This window comes from Bombina bombina, chromosome 6 (genome assembly GCF_027579735.1).
Source record: "Bombina bombina isolate aBomBom1 chromosome 6, aBomBom1.pri, whole genome shotgun sequence".
NCBI classification, from domain to species: domain Eukaryota; kingdom Metazoa; phylum Chordata; class Amphibia; order Anura; family Bombinatoridae; genus Bombina; species Bombina bombina.
Window position 1 is genome coordinate 927345078 of NC_069504.1, and position 22109 is coordinate 927367186.

Consider the following 22109-nt stretch of genomic DNA (forward strand, 5'->3'; position numbering starts at 1 on the left):
TTCGCGTAACAAATATCCAGAGCTCTGAATACGTGCTTATCCATTAAATGTAAATCGTGATTGCACTAACGCATTCGCATTTACTTTTAACCTGTAATCTGCATGCTCCTTTACACATGTGAAAATAACCATGATAAACCAGATATCGCTCAAGTGAAACAGTTAGAGCACTGCTCATAATCTAGTCCTATGTGTCTTAAACATGAGTAGGAAAGTGACATGAATGAGAAAATAATGCAAAATAAATGGAATGTAAGTGAAGGGAACGTAAGGTAAATGTAAAGTGAATGAGAGGTGAATGTGAAGTGGATAAAATAGGAATGTGAACTGAATATGAGGTGAATGTGAAATCTATACTATTATCACATTTGTAGCGCGCCCGTCGGTGTCGCCAGTTGCGCACGCATCCTCAAAGGAATGTTGGCTGCGCGAGGCAGCCAAAAGAACAGAATCCACCTGAATGCAGCAAAGCTGCATCCCGGTTGATTTTGAAAATGTCAGGGTGGATTCTTTCACCGCCCTGCCATTTTCGGAATCCACCTGGATGCAGCGTAGGCAAACCCGAAGCCTAAAAAATAACGTAACCGCCCGCAAGAAAAAAAAATAAAAAAATGTAACCAACCACGTTAAGTATAACAAAATAACCTAACCTCCCGCATGAAGTATTAACAAACACCTAAACCGTCAACCCCCACATCGCAAAATAATAAAGTGTCTAACCCCTAATCCATAAATAACATAATTAAAATATTAACCCCTAAACCGCCATCTCCCCACATCGCAATACACCTATTTAATCTATTAACTCTTAAACCACCAACCCCCGACATTGCAATAAACCTAATTAACTATTAACCCCTAAGCCGCCAAACCCCCACATTGCAATATCCCTAATTAACCTATTAACCCTAAACCACAAAAAACCCACATCGCAATAACCCAAATTAATATATTAACCCCTATACCGCCAACCCCCCACAATGCAAATAACTAATTTAATTACTAAGCCCCCTAACCTAACACCCCCTAAATTACTACTAAATTACAATTAAAATAAGAAAACCTAACAATAAATTATCAAAAATATTTTTTTTATACCTAATCCCCCAAAATAAAAACACCCCCTAATCTAATACTAAACTACCAATAGCCCTTAAAAGGGCCTTAAACAGCTCTTTTGCCTCTAAAAAATACTAAGCCCCCCCTAACAGTAAAGACCCCCCACCCACCAAACCCCCCAAAATGAAAAAAACCTAATACTAAAAAATAAATAAACTACCCATTGCCCTTAAAGGGGAATTTGTATGGGCATTGCCCTTAAAATGGAATTCAACTCTTTTACTGCCCTCTTTTTCAAGCCCAAAAAAACCCTAATCTAAAAAAAAAACACCCCAAAAATTAAAATATAAAAGCCTAAACCTAAGCCCCAAATAGATACTCACTGTTCCTGAAGTCCGGCAGAGAAGATCTTGTTCCAGACGGATCCATCATCTTCTATCTTCATCCGAAGTGAAGGCGGCATGGAGTGGTGGTGCGGAGCTGCATTCCCGATGCCTGAATCCTCAATGGCGGTGGTCCTCAGCAGTGGTCCTCAGCGGCATGGAGGCTCCTCTTCATGCGATCGTCCGTCGCACACTGAAGATTGAATGCAAGCTACCCTATATTTATTGGGGTACCTTGCATTCCTATTGGCTAACATTTTGAAATCAGCCATTAGGATGAGAGCTACTGAAATCTTATTGGCTGATTTTAACAGCCAATAGGATTTCAGTAGCTCTAAACCTATTGGCTGATTTCAAAATTTCAGCCAATAGGAATGCAAGGTACCCCAAATTGATTGCGGTACCTTCCATTCAATCTTCAGTCTATGACTGACATCTGATTAAGAGGAGCCTTAATACCGCCGAGGACCACCGCCGTTGAGGACCGCCGATGTTGAGGACCGCTGCTGAGGATCCAGGCATCAGGAACACAGGTCCGCACCTCCGCTCTGCACCGCCTTCACTCCAGATGAAGATAGAAGATGATGGATCCGTCTGGAAGAAGGCCTTCTCCGCCTGACTTCAGGAACAGTGAGTACCTATTTGGGGCTTAGGTTTAGGCTTTTTTATTTTAATTTTTGGGTTGTTTTTTTATTTTTATTAGGGTTTTTTTGGGCTTGAAAAAGAGCTGATTGTCCTTTTAAGGGCAGTAAAAGAGCTGAATGCCCTTTTAAGGGCAATGCCCATACAAATGCCCCTTTAGGGGCAATGGGTAGTTTATTTTTTTTTAGTGATAGGTTTTTTATTTTGGGGGGTTTGGTGGGAGGGGGGTTAGTATTTTTTAGAGGCAAAAGAGTTGTTTAAGGCCCTTTTAAGGGCTATTGGTAGTTTAGTATTAGATTAGGGGGTGTTTTTATTTTGGGGGGATTTTTTATTTTTATAGGGGTAATAGTTTAGGTTTACATATTTTATTTGGATTGCTTTGTTTATTTTTTTCTGTAATTTCACTTTTTTATTTTTTGTAACTTTAGCTTGGAGGTTTATATTTTTTAAAGATAGACTGCCCTCTGGGCAGGCTTATCGCCTAGTAAATAATAAAGGAAATTGAATGTAGGGTGAATGTAAACTTTAATAAATTAAAGACCATTATTAAATAATACTCTTTAAAACAGGGATACTTTAATTCATTAAAGTTTACAAAGATGCTTATTTTTAAAAATACTTACCTTTGCGTTATGTTAAAGATAACGCTGATCCTCCCCCTGCAGCTCCTGCTTTCATTAGCATATAGATGACGAATCCAGCTTCCTTCAATCAATGCATTGCCCCATAATCTGGAAGCCAAAGGGGACACACAACAATTGGAGGAAGACGGATTCGTCATCGTTCTGCTAAAGAAAGCAGGAGCTGCAGACGGAGGATTGGCATTATGTTTACCATATGATAATGAGGTGAATGTGAAATAAAAATTGACGAATAAGAATATGAAGTATGAGATGAATACAAGAACATGTGAAATGAATATTACTATAATGTGAAGGAAAAGTGGTTTGTATTTGAAGTGATGCAAATGAGAGGTGAAGTGTGGTGAGAGGACTGTTTCAACTGAATAGCATATTTATGTGATTTGCAGTCTCCACAACCTAAAGAGGAATATTATAATAAATCTTTAACAGTATAGTGACTCCAGTGTGGCCATTTTGATTCCTCTTGCATTGGCAAGTGGACTGGAAGCTGTTTGGAAATATTCCAAATTGATCATTATCTGTATTGCATTTGAAATATAAGATATCTTACTTTTATTATAAGGTAAACAGTTGTGGTTTACATAATAACATCAAACTGTCACTGTGAAAAATGTAAGATAACAAAAATCTGAGAAAATGCTGTTTCCTTGTCTGCAATATTTACAGAATCATGTGTCTTTTTTATCTATATTATCAATTTTTATTATATTGTAGTTGGGAAATATTACTTTTTTCATATTGGTTTCACAGAGCATATTATTAATAATTGTGATTATTTTAATGAATTAACATTAACATAATTGTAAATGAAAACCCCCCAATGTAATATTACATATTTTGCATAAAGAGAAATCTCAGCAAGTTATTAATAAGTGTTATAATTGTTACAATTTGCAAACGTGTTTACTTTTTTTATACAAACTGACATAATTTAACAGAAAAGAAAATGTATCAAAGTAGAGTTGCATATAATAAAGTTGTGTGTGTTTACTTTTCAGAGACCTGGACAAAAATAATATTACAAGAATCACAAAAACAGACTTTGCTGGACTGAAAAACCTTCGAGTGTTGTAAGTATGAGTAACATTTATGTGCATAGATTCCAGCCAATATCATAACTAAAGCACACTGCTATTGCCGCTAAAAGTTTGCTTTAGTTCAAATCTTGGCTGATTGAATTAATCTTCTTAAAACTTGTATTGGGGATTGGCAACTCCTGGACTTTGTGCCATTTTCCTACTTATGAAATTATAACCAATAATAACCAAAAATGACTTCAGCATACAATGAAATAATATGAAATAAATACAATCATAGTTAATAATGCAAAATTATGTATAATAATAATATAATGAAAGTACAATATATACCTTACTATATACCAAATGATATGTGATACTACAATGTTCCATATATTTGTGCCTAATACAGTTAGGAACATCATCAATATTGCTTTCCGATACCCCTACTTTATGCTACAGTTCCTTCAAATTCTCTGTTGTTTATATTAAAGGGACAGTTTACTCAAAAATGTTCTCCCCTTAAATTTGTTCCCAATGATCCACTTTACCTGCTGGAGTGTATTAAATTGTTTACAAGTATTTCCATTAATCTTATATTGGCATTTGAATTAGTTTATTTAGCCTGTGGTATCCCCACCTATCCTGAAAGTTTTTGGCCTCGAGGCCAAGCTGTGTTTTATCACAGCCAGCAGAAGAAATTACACTCCCAGTGCGTTATAACAGAGATAAGGTAATAAAATGTTAATTTTCCATTGTTCTCTCCAAGTATTGATGATTGGTTTATTGACAGATATAAGATAAAGAAGTAGGTATATTTACACAATGTGATAAAGTAATGAGATCTGATTATACCTACAAGCTTAACCCATTTGATTAGGTTGTGGCTTCAAAACACAAAACCAGCTAATTCTTATACACAAATAAGACGTAAAAAACAAATCTCATACATTTTTTAGTCTGCAGTTTGTAAAAAAAGTAATTGGAAACACATTAAGGGAAATACTATTTTATAGTATACTGTCCCTTTAACTCTGAAATCATGTTAAGTCTATGGGCTCCATTTACCAAAGGTTGGGTGGACATGATTTGGTACCATTAACATGTCTAAGCAGAAAGATATATAACAAAAAGAGGCGCTTGTGTGTACCGGTAGATACAAATTAATAAAATGCAAATCATCCCCAAAGGGGTACTCACATTTAGTAGGAGCACTCAGTGCTATTAGGCGCGGACTGGGTACTCAACAGCAAACCAGCTTGCTGTTACTTCCAGTGTGTCACCAGGAACACCTTGAGCTCTCCTTTCTCAGACGGGATGAACCACTGCTAGGCAGAGCAGCTTCATGGAACAGGCAAGTACAGATGGAGCTAGCAGAGACTCCCACACCAACTCCAAGCAGGAACACTACAAATGTAGTGGTAAGGTGAGAAATGATGTGGTAGGTGGCAATGATCAGTGTCCGTTCCAGTAATAATAAAAATGAATTTATTAAAAGATTAAAAAACAGGAACAGAAGGATGGGGTATATTAAAGTACCCTCCTATGTTACATGCAATGCGTTTCTCAGCTGCAGTACTGTTTCATCAGGCATATAGTATGTACTGATCATAGCCAACCTATATATACCCACCAAACTTACCAATCATATCAATTAGGCCCAATAACAGACACCTGAGATTCTCCACAATGAGAAGAGCCTTAGATGGTTAACCCTTCATTTATGGCACAACCTTCACATTTAGAATATGTGTGTATATGGTTATAAATATAACATAAAATAATATATATATATATATATATATATATATATATATATATACACACAGGGAGTGCAGAATTATTAGGCAAATGAGTATTTTGACCACATCATCCTCTTTATGCATATTGTCTTACTCCAAGCTGTATAGGCTCGAAAGCCTACTACCAATTAAGCATATTAGGTGATGTGCATCTCTGTAATGAGAAGGGGTGTGGTCTAATGACATCAACACCCTATATCAGGTGTGCATAATTATTAAGCAACTTCCTTTCCTTTGGCAAAATGGGTCAAAAGAAGGACTTGACAGGCTCAGAAAAGTCAAAAATAGTGAGATATCTTGCAGAGGGATGCAGCACTCTTAAAATTGCAAAGCTTCTGAAGCGTGATCATCGAACAATCAAGCGTTTCATTCAAAATAGTCAACAGGGTCGCAAGAAGCGTGTGGAAAACCAAGGCGCAAAATAACTGCCCATGAACTGAGAAAAGTCAAGCGTGCAGCTGCCAAGATGCCACTTGCCACCAGTTTGGCCATATTTCAGAGCTGCAACATCACTGGAGTGCCCAAAAGCACAAGGTGTGCAATACTCAGAGACATAGCCAAGGTAAGAAAGGCTGAAAGACGACCACCACTGAACAAGACACACAAGCTGAAACGTCAAGACTGGGCCAAGAAATATCTCAAGACTGATTTTTCTAAGGTTTTATGGACTGATGAAATGAGAGTGAGTCTTGATGGGCCAGATGGATGGGCCCGTGGCTGGATTGGTAAAGGGGAGAGAGCTCCAGTCCGACTCAGACGCCAGCAAGGTGGAGGTGGAGTACTGGTTTGGGCTGGTATCATCAAAGATGAGCTTGTGGGGCCTTTTCGGGTTGAGGATGGAGTCAAGCTCAACTCCCAGTCCTACTGCCAGTTTCTGGAAGACACCTTCTTCAAGCAGTGGTACAGGAAGAAGTCTGCATCCTTCAAGAAAAACATGATTTTCATGCAGGACAATGCTCCATCACACGGGTCCAAGTACTCCACAGCGTGGCTGGCAAGAAAGGGTATAAAAGAAGAAAATCTAATGACATGGCCTCCTTGTTCACCTGATCTGAACCCCATTGAGAACCTGTGGTCCATCATCAAATGTGAGATTTACAAGGAGGGAAAACAGTACACCTCTCTGAACAGTGTCTGGGAGGCTGTGGTTGCTGCTGCACGCAATGTTGATGGTGAACAGATCAAAACACTGACAGAATCCATGGATGGCAGGCTTTTGAGTGTCCTTGCAAAGAAAGGTGGCTATATTGGTCACTGATTTGTTTTTGTTTTTTTTTGAATGTCAGAAATGTATATTTGTGAATGTTGAGATGTTATATTGGTTTCACTGGTAAAAATAAATAATTGAAATGGGTATATATTTGTTTTTTGTTAAGTTGCCTAATAATTATGCACAGTAATAGTCACCTGCACACACAGATATCCCCCTAAAATAGCTATAACTAAAAACAAACTAAAAACTACTTCCAAAACTATTCAGCTTTGATATTAATGAGTTTTTTGGGTTCATTGAGAACATGGTTGTTGTTCAATAATAAAATTAATCCTCAAAAATACAACTTGCCTAATAATTCTGCACTCCCTGTATGTATATATATATATATATATATATATATATATATATATATATATATATATATATATATATATATATATATGTAAAATAAGAATTTTAGGTGATAAACAAATTCCAAACTAATTTTATATAACAAATAAATGAATAAATAATGAATAGCAAACCGATACACTGATGTGTAATAATAACTGAATTCGGATGTGTGAGAGGAATTGGGAACTAAAGTGTTAATCACTAATCCCATGTATAGCAAAGTTTCCCGTAGATAGTATAAAACACATGTATTAGAAACTTCTTTTTCCTACGATAATCAGTGTAAAGAGGTGTTCCGGCTTGGAGTTGGTGTGGGAGTCTCTGCTCGCTTCATCTGCACTTGCCTGTTCCATGAAGCTGCTCTGCCTAGCAGTGGTTCATCCCGTCTGAGAAAGGAGAGCTCAAGGTGTTCCTGGTGACACGCTGGAAGTAACAGCAAGCTGGGTTGCTGTTGAGTACCCAGTCCGCGCCAAATAGCACTGTCTGAGTGCTCCTACTAAATGTGAGTACCCCTTTGGGGATGATTTGCATTTTATTCATTTGTATCTACTGGTACACACAAGCGCCTCTTTTTGTTATATATCTTTCTGCTTAGACCTCCCACCTGGTTGAAGTGAGAAGAGTGCAGCTTTGGATATCCATACACCATAATAATTCTTCGTTGGATATATCCTACATCTTCCAATTTGGATATACATTGGGACTGTTTATTATCATCACTATTATCGTCTTATACAAAGACTTGAGTTTCTACCACCTACTTATCAAAGTTGTTTATTGGTTTGTTTTATTTTAGGACCAATATAGAATCTGTTTTCTGCTATTATTAAGTACTTTCTTGTGTACTTCCCCCATTATAGCGCCCCCTATCTAGTTATCTTTCTCAGATACTTATTATCTTCTACATTAAAGGGACAGTAAACCTTAAAAATAATGTTATATAATTCGGCACATAGTGCAGAATTATATAACATTATTTAGGTGCTATAGCTATAAATGCCTTTTTTACCTTTTAATTTTTTTAAAATATGGCGCTTTTACAGACCCGCTCTCTACTCTCTGCTGAGCGGGTCTGTTATATTTAGTCAGCGCATCGGGCCAGCTGTATAGTCACAGCCCGGCCCGAAGGCGCCATAGCACTAAGTGCAGCTCGCTCCTGTCACAGCAAGTGCATTTAAAAACCCGGGCACTCATTCATGAAAATTTACATTCACTTTATGGTGGCAGAGATGTTAAGCAGCAGCAGCAGTCTTAAACACTGGAGCCCTGAAACTGCTTTTGCAGCTTGGTAAATGGGGCCCCATGCATAAAGACTTCAAATTAGGATGAAGCTACTGTATATAATAAAACATTGTATCAGATGGGATATACTGTATATTTATATGTGTGAGTATATGTGTATTTTTCATTAAAAAAAAAAAACAAGAAAAAAAAATGCATGAACCAAAAAAATCTACAAAGTGAACAACCTTAGTAATATATCTAATATTTAGATTCTAGAATGCTAGAAAATATATCTAATATTTAGATTTAGAATGCTAGAAACCAGACTTTTCCCAACCTACTGTAGCTAGTTCTTTTTTTAAAAAAAAATTCTCTTTTCACATTTCAAAATTCTAATGGATTCTAGTACAGCTTCTTATGTTTAGACTACAATAGTTGCAATAAAGTAACACTTGATATTTTCTGTGCTCACAGGCATTTAGAAGACAATCAAATCAGCATCATAGAACGAGGAGCATTTCAAGATTTGAAGCAACTCGAGCGCATGTGAGTATAAATATATTGGGTGCATTTATGTAGAGGTGTGACTAGAAACGGCAAGGAGAAAAAGATAAGGGCAAACCAACAGACACACTCTAATTATCTATCAATCTATCTATCTATATATCTAGGATCCCAGTTCATCTAATTTTCCCCATGATTACAGATCTTGCTCATTAATATACAAAACAGCATTAGTGAGTAATTTGCATATTCATGGAAATATCAAATGATTTAAATGAGATCACTTGACCCAATCACACACACACAAGGACATATATACAGTTTATATATTCACACACACTCCTATTTAAATATACATGTATTCAGTACATGCACACACACTAAAACTTACCCATATATTTACATGCACTCACTCACTTTATCACATATAGCGCATCCACAAAACTTATCCAGTTACATTAGACACGTTTTTAAACTACCAGATTGTAAATGTGACCTCTGCATTTAACACTGTCTTACAGTAAAAGGAATGCTAAAAAGTGGTCCTTTAGTAAAAACAAATATGTTATTCAAAGTAAACATAAACATACATTTATTGTGTAAAAAACAGCAAACAACAACTCAGGGAGATAAAATAGGAGACATCTTTTGAACTTAAAGGGACAGTTCACCCAAACTTTTTCTCCCCTTTAAACTATTCCCAATGATCCTTTTAACCTGCTAGAGTGTATTAAATTGGTTACAAGTAGCTCCTTTACTCCTATTTCAGCATTTGAAATAGCTGATTTAGCCTGTGGTATCGCCACCTATACTGAACAAATTAATACTGGAGTATAGGTTATTGAATAGTCTAAGTATAAACAGCCAGCAGAAGAGATTACACTCTCAGTGGGATGCAGGATAGTTAAGTAATAAAATGATCATTTTCCATTGTTCTCTCTATGTATTGAGCTTTGGTGTTCCAGCCAAATAAAGATAAGGAAGCAAGTCTGTTTATACAAACTTAGAACATAATGACATCTGATATCACCTTTAAGTTCAACCCATTGTAATAGGCTGTGGTTTCAAAGCACAAAATCAGCTACTTCATATACTCAAATAAGAATGAAAATTGAATTTTTCAAATATTTTATAATCTGCAGTTGCTATAACAAGTCATTTAAAATACATTAATGGAAAAACTATTTTACAGTGTACTGTCCCTTTAAGATGTATTCTGTCTCTTCTAACCATGAGCAAAACATACTATCTCACTCTCTAACATTATCTGAATAGTAAACCTGCTCAGGTTACTTTAGAAGATTTTTAACATCAAGCTGTAGAGACCCCAGCCCCTTGTAGGGCTGTGACAGGAAGTAAAGGATACTGTACAAATGATGGTTAAAATAAAAAGAAAAGAAATAAGAGGAAAAATCATTTTAAAATGATGAATAATACGTATTTCAATGATTTATATTAGGTAGAACCAACTGCTTAGTGCTTTTCTTATTACAACAATAAATCATGACATTTAATATCCCTTTAATATGTAGACACATTATTTACAACTGTGTTGTGCAGATGTGCATATACTTGTTCTTTCTGAATCATGAAAAAAAAATTTGGGTTTAGTGTTCTTTTAATGCTGGTGCAAGTGTCACTCACAACAAATGTATATATGCCACTGAAAAACAGTAACATATTCAACTAAAAGCATTTTTGCTAATCGAAGTATAATGCAAATATACTTCTATTGAAAAATGTAATACACCCATGTGCATTCCAGTTTTTACCTCTCTATCCCTTTGATTTAAACCGTGTGGAAAAAAAAAGTTTTATTCTGAGCATGCAAACTTTATTAGTAAATTGAACAAAAACATTTCAGTTATATCTAGCTAAACTAAACATTTGAAAATTAAACCTACTAGTGGAATAATGTAGTTTAGGGATCCAAGTATTTGAAATTGCTGAGATTTGTGCATTTTATTAGAGGGTAAAAGAGGTTACAATATGGACCCAACATTCTTTAGCTTGGCTTTGGAAAAAAAGTTACTCTTTTATTATTTTGGGATGAAAGCTGTTCCAATGATTTTCACTTTTACATTTCTGAATATTTCTTTGTCTGGATAGAAAATAATGGAATAAATTTTGCTTTATTCACAGTTAGGGAACTAGAAGATCCTAATCCATTTTTCACCCTCTTAAACATATTAAAGGGAATGAAACCCCAATTTTTTCTTTTATGGTTTAGGTAGAGCATACAATTTTAAACAACTTTCCAGTTTACTTTTTTTATCACATGTGTTTCATTGTCTTGGTATCATTTGTTGAAGGTGCAGCAATACACTGCTGGGCCGATTTATGAAAGTGCGAGCGGACATAATACGATGTGGCGTATCATGTCCGTTGCACATCCCTGCAGATTTGTGGCCAATCAGGGGTGTCAATCAGCCTGATCTTATAGGATCAGGAGGATTGATGCCCTCAGCCTCAGAGCAGGCAGACAAATTATGGAGCAGCGATCTTTAGACTGCTGCTACGTAACTGCTGCTTCCAGCTTGCCTGAAGGCTCGCGTGGAAACAGGGGCATCAATCTCCATTCGGAGCTTGATAATTCAACCCCATGATGTGAGCCAATGACAATTGGAATATAAATGCAGCCACCAATCAGCACCTCGAAACCAAGTTCTTTGCTGTTCTTGAGCTTAACCAAAAATAAACCTTTCAGCAAATGATAACAAGAGAAGAAAGCAAATTAATTAATGGAAGTAAATTGGAAAGTTGTTAAATATTGTATGCTCTGTGTAAATCATGAATGTCTAATTATGACTTCACTGTACCTTTAAATTGCATTCACACTTATATGAGAGGAGCTGAAATAGCTAGTATATCTCTATTTTATATAAACATGTATTATTTGAAAATGTTTTAATTGCAATCATTGTTTTTTTATGTGGACATTAAAAACATTTTGTTATAAAATAAAAAAAAAATTGTGAAAAAAAGACTTTGGGGCCGATTTATCAACTGTCTGTCCGGCATGATCCGCTCAGCAGATCATGTCTGCTAGACATCGCTGAATGCCGACAGCATACTGGTGAACTGCTTGTGCAATGCTGCCCCCTGCAGATTCACGGTCAATCGGCCGCTATCAGGGGGTGTCATTCAACCCGATCGTATGCTATCAGGTGGATTGATGTCCGCAGCCTCAGAGCAGGCGGACGAGTTAAGGAGCAGCGGTCTTAAGATCACTGCTCCTTAACTGCTGTTTCCGGCGAGCCTGAAGGCTCGCACGAAAACAGGGGCATCAGGGGCCATTCGACCCTTGATAAATCGGCCCCTTTATCTTCAATGCTTCTTAGAAATTCAGAAAAGCTAATTCTGTAACCAAGGTTTTAAAAATGCTGCAAATCAAGGCACTAGATTTCCCTTAAAAACTTTTGTTCAACATATATAGGAACAGATAACCCCAAAGTTTTCTTTCATGATTTGTATAGAACATACAATTTTAAACAACTTTCTAATTGACTTCTATTATCAAATTTGCTTCATTCCATATATCCTTTGCTGAAGGAACAGCATTGCACTACTGGCAGCTAGCTGAACACATCTAGTCAGCCAATCACAAATGACAAATGTGTGGAGACACCAATCAGCAGCTAGCTCCCACTAGTGTAGGATATGTGCATATCCTTTTTCAACAAGGGATACCAAGAGAACGAAGCACATTTGAAAAAAGAAGTGAATTAAAAAGTGTCTTAAAATGACATGCACTATCTGAATCAAATACGTTTAATCCCTTTAACAATATTATATTACTAAACTATAAGTATAAATGCCAATAAGTGGATCTTTTAAAGGACATTGTTGGAAGTAAATTTATAATTATGTATATAAAGGGACAACAGTTTAAAAGACAATATATATTTTTGGATGGAATATGTTAAAAAAAAAAAGCTGCTTCATACTCCAGTATGTTGTTTGTTTATTGGTCAATGGGGATACATCTCAAAAAAAACATTTAAAAAAGGCAAAAAACAAACAAAAAAATATTATTTTTTAAAAAGAAATAAAATTGTCTGCACAATTGCATAACACCGTTTGTGCTAGATTACAAGTGGTACGCTAACTTGCGTGCATATTACAAGTTAAAAGTAAATGTGAACTACTGAGCGCAATCTAAATTTGTGCTCACTAGGATAGCACAACTCAAGACCTTGGGGCCAATTTACCAAGCCCCGTATCGGCCCCAATCCTTCTGTTTCCACACGAGCCTTCAGGCTCGCCTGAAACAGAAGTTAAGAAGCAGCAGTCTTAAGACCGCTGCTCCTTAACTCATACGCCTCCTCTGAGGCTGCAGACATCAATCCGCCGATCACATACAATCTGGTTGATTGACACCCTCTGCTAGCGGCCGAATCTGCAGGAGGCGGCATTGCACAAGCAGTTCACCAGAACTGCTTGTGCAATGATAAATGCAGACAGCGTATGCTGTCTGCATTTATCGATGTCTGGTGGACATGATCGCTACAGCGGATCATGTCTGCCAGATAGATGATAAATCGTCCCCCTTGTGTAAAGGGTTACAACATAAATACATTAAAATAAACCATTCCATGGGGGGTAGTTATCAAGCCGTCTACTTTTCTGACTTCGCCGGCCCAATACGCCCGCCTAAGCTCGCCTACCTTCGCCGCCGCGGACCTGAAAAAATACGCCTAAGTTATCAAATAAAGCTGTCAAAAAGCCGCGGGGCGATGAGCAGCAGACTGTGACAGTTATCACTCATCCGATCTCGCTGCCCTTCAGCTTTTTCCCAGCTTTATTGCTAGCCTGTCACTAAGCACTCACACTAAACTGCACTGTTCTACCCCCTATACCGGCGCCCCCGGAGCCCCCCGCAACTAAATAAAGTTACTAACCCCTAAACTGCTGCTCCTAGACCCCGCCGCAACTCTTATAAATGTATTAACCCCTAAACCGCCGCCCCTAGACCCTGACGCAACTCTTATAAATGTATTAACCCCTAAACCGCCGCTCCTAGACCCCGCCGCAACTCTTATAAATGTATTAACCCCTAAACCGCCGCTCCTAGACCCTGCCGCAACTCTGATAAATGTATTAACCCCTAAACCGCCGCTCCCGGACACCGCTGCCACCTACAGTATACCTAGTAACCCCTATCCTGCCCCCCCTACACCGTCGCCCTCTATTATAAAATTATTAACCCCTATCCTGCTGATCCCGCACCTCTCCGCAACTAAATAAATAGTTTAACCCCTAAACCGCCGCTCCATGAACCCGCCGCAACCTATATTAAACCTATTAACCCCTATCCTGCCCCCCCTACACCGTCGCCACCTATAATAAATTTATTAACCCCTATCCTGCCCCCCACTACGCCGCCGCCACTGTAATAAAATTATTAACCCCTAAACCTAACCCTAACCCTAACGCCCCCCTAACTTAAATATTAATTAAATAAATCTAAACATAAGAAATAGTATTAACCCCTAATCTGCCCTACCTAACATCGCCGACACCTAACTTCAAGCATTAACCCCTAATCTGCCGACTGGAGCTCACCGCTATTCTAATAAATGTATTAACCCCTAAAGCTAAGTCTAACCCTAACACTAACACCCCCCTAAGTTAAATATAATTTAAATCTAACAAAATAAATTAACTCTTATTAACTAAATGAATCCTATTTAAAACTAAATACTTACCTTTAAAATAAACCCTAATATAGCTACAATATAAATAATAATTATATTCTAGCTATCTTAGGATTTATATTTATTTTACAGGTAACTTTCAATTTATTTTAACCATGTACAATAGCTATTAAATAGTTATTAACTATTTAATAGCTTACCTAGCTAAAATAAAGAGAAATGTACCTGTGAAATAAATCCTAACTTAAGTTACAATTACACCTAACACTACACTATACTTTAATAAATTATTCCTATTTAAAAATAAATACTTACCTGTAAAATAAACCCTAAGATAGCTACAATATAATTAATAATTATATTATAGCTATCTTAGGATTTATATTTATTTTACAGGTAACTTTGTATTTATTTTAGCTAGTTAGAATAGTTATTAAATAGTTATTAACTATTTAATAACTACCTAGCTAAAAGAAATACAAAATTACCTGTAAAATAAATCCTAACTTAAGTTACAATTAAACCTAATACTACACTATCATTAAATTAACTAAATAAACTACCTACAAATAACTACAATTAAATACAATTACATAAACTAACTAAAGTACAAAAAATAAAAAAAGCTAAGTTACAAAAAATAAAAAAATAAGTTACAAACATGTTAAAAATATTACAACAATTTTAAGCTACTTACACCTAATCTAAGCCCCCTAATAAAATAACAAACCCCCCCAAAATAAAAAAATGCCCTACCCTATTCTAAATTAAATAAATTTCAAAGCTCTTTTACCTTACCAGCCCTTAAAAGGGCCATTTGTGGGGGCATGCCCCAAAGAAAACAGCTCTTTTGCCTGTAAAAGAAAAATACAACCCCCCCCAACATTAAAACCCACCACCCACATACCCCTAATCTAACCCAAACCCCCCTTACAAAAACCTAACACTAATCCCCTGAAGATCATCCTACCTTGAGTCGTCTTCACTCAGCCGAGCCACCGATGGAACTGAAGAGGACATCCGGAGCGGAAGAAGTTAATCCTCCAAGCGGCGCTGAAGAAATCTTCCATCCGATGAAGTCATCATCCAGGCGGCGCTGAAGAAAAGTCTTCGATCCGGCCGATGTCATCTTCAAAGAGGCGCTGAAGAGGTCTTCTATCCGGGCGAAGTCATCTTCCAAGCCGGGTCTTGAATCTTCCTTCCGCCGACGCGGAACCACCTTCTTCACCGACGGACTACGACGAATGACGGCTCCTTTAAGGGACGTCATCCAAGATGGCGTCCCCTCAATTCCGATTGGCTGATAGGATTCTATCAGCCAATCGGAATTAAGGTAGGAAAATCTGATTGGCTGATGGAATCAGCCAATCAGATTCAAGTTCAATCCGATTGGCTGATCCAATCAGCCAATCAGATTGAGCTTGCATTCTATTGGCTGATCGGAACAGCCAATAGAATGCGAGCTCAATCTGATTGGCTGATTCCATCAGCCAATCAGATTTTTCCTACCTTAATTCCGATTGGCTGATAGAATCCTATCAGCCAATCGGAATTGAGGGGACGCCATCTTGGACGACGTCCCTTAAAGGAGCCGTCATTCGTCGTAGTCCGTCGGTGAAGAAGGTGGTTCCGCGTCGGCGGAAGGAAGATTCAAGACCCGGCTTGGAAGATGACTTCGCCCGGATAGAAGACCTCTTCAGCGCCTCTTTGAAGATGACATCAGCCGGATCGAAGACTTCTTCAGCGCCGCCTGGATGATGACTTCATCGGATGGAAGATTTCTTCAGCGCCGCTTGGAGGATTAACTTCTTCCGCTCCGGATGTCCTCTTCAGTTCCATCGGTGGCTCGGCTGAGTGAAGACGACTCAAGGTAGGATGATCTTCAGGGGATTAGTGTTAGGTTTTTGTAAGGGGGGTTTGGGTTAGATTAGGGGTATGTGGGTGGTGGGTTTTAATGTTGGGGGGGGTTGTATTTTTCTTTTACAGGCAAAAGAGCTGAACCTTTTGGGGCATGCCCCCACAAATGGCCCTTTTAAGGGCTGGTAAGGTAAAAGAGCTTTTAAATTTATTTAATTTAGAATAGGGTAGGGGTTTTTTTTATTTTGGGGGGGTTTGTTATTTTATTAGGGGGCTTAGATTAGGTGTAAGTATCTTAAAATTGTTGTAATATTTTTAACATGTTTGTAACTTATTTTTTTATTTTTTGTAACTTAGCTTTTTTTATTTTTTGTACTTTAGTTAGTTTATGTAATTGTATTTAATTATAGTTATTTGTAGGTAGTTTATTTAGTTAATTTAATGATAGTGTAGTATTAGGTTTAATTGTAACTTAGGTTAGGATTTATTTTACAGGTAATTTTGTATTTCTTTTAGCTAGGTAGTTATTAAATAGTTAATAACTATTTAATAACTATTCTAACTAGCTAAAATAAATACAAAGTTACCTGTAAAATAAATATAAATCCTAAGATAGCTATAATATAATTATTAATTATATTGTAGCTATCTTAGGGTTTATTTTACAGGTAAGTATTTATTTTTAAATAGGAATAATTTATTAAAGTATAGTGTAGTGTTAGGTGTAATTGTAACTTAGGTTAGGATTTATTTCACAGGTACATTTCTCTTTATTTTAGCTAAGTAAGCTATTAAATAGTTAATAACTATTTAATAGTTATTGTACATGGTTAAAATAAATTGAAAGTTACCTGTAAAATAAATATAAATCCTAAGATAGCTAGAATATAATTATTATTTATATTGTAGCTATATTAGGGTTTATTTTAAAGGTAAGTATTTAGTTTTAAATAGGATTCATTTAGTTAATAAGAGTTAATTTATTTAGATTTATTTAATTAATATTTAAGTTAGGGGGGCGTTAGGGTTAGGGTTAGACTTAGGTTTAGGGGTTAATAATTTTATTACAGTGGCGGTGGCGTAGTGGGGGGCAGGATAGGGGTTAATAAATTTATTATAGGTGGCGACGGTGTAGGGGGGGCAGATTAGGGGTTAATACATTTAATATAGGTGGCGACGGTGTAGGGGGGGCAGGATAGGGGTTAATACATTTAATATAGGTTGCGGCGGGTTCAGGGAGCGGCGGTTTAGGGGTTAATACATTTATTATAGTTGCGGTGGGCTCCGGGAGCGGCGGTTTAGGGGTTAATATGTATAGAGTAGCTTGCGGTGGGCTCCGGGAGCGGCGGTTTAGGGGGTAATAACTTTATTTAGTTGCGGCGGTGTAGGGGGGGGTGTAGGGGGGGTCAGATTAGCGGTGTTTAGACTCGGGGTACATGTTAGGGTGTTAGGTGTAGACAGCTCCCATAGGAATCAATGGGATGTCTGTCAGCAGCGAACTTGTACTTTCGCTATGGTCAGACTCCCATTGATTCCTATGGGATCCGCCGCCTCCAGGGGTGGCGGATTGAAAACCAGGTACGCTGGGCCGTAAAAGTGCCGAGCGTACCTGCTAGTTTTTTGATAACTAGCAAAAGTAGTGAGAATGTGCCGCACTTGTGTGCGGAACATCTGGAGTGACGTAAGAATCGATCTGTGTCCGGCGGATCGATGCTTACGTCACAAAATTCTACTTTTGCCGGTCTCGAGCCTTTGATAACTAAGGCGTATCAGCCTCGCCACAAATACGCTGCGGAATTCCAGCGTATTTGAGGTTGACGGCTTGATAACTACCCCCCCATGTATTAAAAGGCGAGCTGGCATGCTTCTCAACTTCTCAATAATACAGTATACTGTTAAAGGGACATTCAAAGAAAAGATTAGTCTGCGAATAACATTTAGATATATTTTTTAAAGTTTCATTAGCTGTTTAAATATTGACAAAATAAGCTGCCATGTTATAACTTAGGTTACCTTCTCTGCTCTGGCCAATTAAGGACGGTTATAAATAGGTCACTAAAGTGTGCATCCAATGGCTGTGTGGAATAGAACAGTGTTCTGCATTTTCATTTCTAACAGAAACTGAAAAGCTCACAGTTCAGAATGGAATTACATGAAAAGAGGACAAAATAAATAATGAAAGTATATTGCAGAGTTTATATATATATATACATATTTATATATATATATATATATATATATGATTTATCATTTTATATTACCATCTCAAAGTGTTATATGTCCCTTTAATGGAACATAGAATGCAGTCTGTTTTCTGATTAAAAATTATAAAAAAAAAGTTATAAATAAGATTAGTTATTGTGAGATTGGTTCCTGAACATAAGTTTTAAATTGTATTTTTTATTATTTATTATTTGTTTTCTTAAATATTTACCTAAACTACTTCAATGTTTTACATGAATCATAATTAAAAATTAGAGAAGCACTGTATATTATTAAAAACAACGTATAATTATCATTCTATTTGCATTGTGTTGTTAACTATTATAATAATATTGATAAAAACTTTATTTCAACATGTATGTTTTCATTTAAATCCTAAATTCTACATTGTCAATAATATATTTAATTACTAGTACTAATACATTGTTGCATATTCAATTTATATAGACATTATAATATATATATATATATATATATATATATATATATATATACATATCCTGTTCTCGGGTTAGTTAAATTTATTGTTTGCTTACGGCCATTTTAAGCAAAAAAATGATCAGGAAGTAATTATTCATTTTGCGTGAAATCCATTAATCACGCTAGCGAGGTAACAAAACCGTAACATTCACTTATTAAGAGTAAAGGCCAAGAGGCCACATTAATCTGTTTTCGACCTTGTACCAGAGAGAAAGGAAAAACCTGAGTTAAAACATTAAAAATGAGTCCATGTGGGGGTTGCTGTGGTTTGAATTCAGTCTTCTGTAAACTAGGTACAATAATATTTTGAATCTTCATAAAAAATAGATTTAACTAGACGTAGTGAGATGGAAGGAGGGGTATTTAACAAAGTAGAGGTATCATATTGTCATCTGAGAGTACCTCTGAATCTACTCCCCACCATCTTGTAATATTGCTCTTTGTCTGCAAAATTGTTTCTTCCTGAAATGTATTAAATTAGTTACTACATTTAAATATTTATTCCATTTCACCTCTCACCTTTCTGTTCTATAAGTTATACAAACTAATCTCCCAAAGCCTTTTTCTTAAACATTTTGTTCTTAGACAAATTGTCAGTTTCTCTATTTTAGTGTTGTAATAACATCATATAGTTTGTTCCCTCAATTAGTTCTTCAATGAAAGAGGGTTAACAATAGGTTTTTTGTTACATTATCGCTAATCTAATTTCTTTCTTACTAACAATTCTTTTTAGCTACACTATTTTCCTTTGTATGTCTGATTTTTACATTATCTTGTTTCTGTTTGCTTTTATATATATACATATATATATATATATATATATATATATATATATATATATATATATATATATATATATGAATGAGCTTGTATTTTATATAAGCTAGCATTAGGATCTGATACTTGCTTTTTTAAGATATAATTATCCAGCTAGTGTAGCGCTCTGGATAACATTGAAAAATGATCACCTAGGAGTGCATGCAGCATATATACAGATCTCAAAATAGGGACTTAACCAGTTGTGTAACACTTTATTTAGTACCATATTGCTCCGGGGTATTATCCGCATCATCAGACATACAGAAAGTGGAGTGGTACACAACTGGTTAATTCCCAGAGAGGGGTATATATGCCCCTCCATGAGTGATGTGTCATATCATTTTGTCACTTTTGCTAGAGCCAACAAATGTATTTTTCCCCACATTTACTGTGCATCCAAAAATACACACACACACACACACACACACACATACACATATATATATATATATATATATATATATATATATATATATATATATATATATATATATATATATAATAAAATATACAGTAGTGTGACTGAGACAATATTGCAAATGAGGTTAATGTATTCTATTTATTTATAAACTCTTTATTCAAGTACAATGTTATCTTTGTTCTGTGCTAGAAATTAGGGTTTGCCTTCCATAATGTGAAACAGGTATAAGTCTGCAGCCAGATCAAAAGGTAATTTATATTTGGTAGAAAATTATTAAAAACACTGTAGTATAGAATAAGCTAGTAATGAAAGACATGTGGGAACTTCAAAATCAACCAAGGCAGTAAAACTGCTCATGTGTTCAATTTAGATTTAACATGGATATAAGGAAATAACTGGAATAGTGAAAGCAGTGTTTGGTATATCACTTCCAGAATCCTTATCTTCAGTATATATACAGTATATATTAGCGATTAAAGGGATAGTCTAGTCAAATATAAACTTTCATGATTCAGATAGAGCATGCAATTTGAAGCAACTTTCTAATTTACTCCTATTAACAATTTTTCTTCATTCTCTTGGTATCTTTATTTAAACAAGATGGAAAGCAAGCTTAGGAGCCGGCCCATTTTTGGATGGCTACATTTAGATACCAATCAGCAAGCACTACCCAGGTTCTAAACCAAAATTGGGCCAGTTTCTAAGCTTACATACCAGCTTTTTAAAATAAAGATACCAAGGGGACGAAAAAAAGAATTGATATTAGGAGTAAATTAGAAAGTTGATTACAATTGCATGCTCTATCTGAATCATGAAAGTTTAATTTTGACTATTCTATCCCTTTAAGCTCTCAATGCTTTTGTGCTAGCAAAATTGCTGTTCATTTGCAGTCCATTGACATATTCTTTGAAAAACCTTTTGTATGTTTATCTTATTCCTCTGCTAATGATTTTGGATGGATATAAATTAACTTTTGCAGTGATAAACCAATCACTTTGTAAAATGTTGCAGGGTCAGGATCTGGAAACTGTAGCATGTGCTCCAGCCTTGATGGGGGCAGTGCAAAAAAACACAATTTTTCAAAGTTAAATTAGTGTTAAAGTAGACACAATAAGTATTAAGTATTCTTTACAGAGCTTTTTTCCTACACATATTTAAACATTTTATGAAGAATTCAGTTATGAGTTTACTATCTCTTTAAGACCATGCATATATGTTCAGAAAATAGGTTAAACAGTTTGCTTCCTTACTGATCTCACAGTGCAGGATTTTTAATCACATTTAAACTCACCAGAATGGAATTGTTTACACTTACTTATACATCTGGTGATATTCAAGATTACGCAAATAACAAATTTACACACAGCTCATCATCATCCATCAAATTTAAGACCACAACACATGCAAACTCACAGAATGCCTTTTTTCTCTTACCCCCATCCTGCTTACATCTGGAAACATTCTTAAATTTACCAGCAAAGCATTTTACCTTTGGTTGTGTTGTCAAAGGCCAGGCCAGGTGAAATTAACTGTCCAGTAAAGCTATTTATCCTTATTTCATATACAAACAAAATGCACAACAAGTCAACTGCCATTCAAACAAATTAAAAAAAGCCAGAGGTGGGAAGATCGCATGCTTGTATACAGACATTAGTAATACAAACACAAGGAATATAAATCTTGCAGGAAAGTTCTCTTGCAGGAAATTCCTTTGTAAAATGAACATAAATTCTTTCTGTAAAAAATGGAAAAGGAAACGTTAAAAA

At 36.1% G+C, this 22109-nt stretch overlaps 1 protein-coding gene across 1 annotated transcript in view; it reads left to right on the forward strand.

The window, feature by feature from the left end:
• Positions 1-22109, forward strand: part of SLIT3 (slit guidance ligand 3) — an 890559-nt gene that overhangs the window by 85913 nt on the left and 782537 nt on the right. Inside the window, exons 2-3 of the mRNA XM_053718567.1 lie at positions 3727-3798; positions 8857-8928. Coding sequence (XP_053574542.1) covers positions 3727-3798; positions 8857-8928 — 144 coding nt within the window. The remainder of the gene's footprint in view (positions 1-3726; positions 3799-8856; positions 8929-22109) is intronic.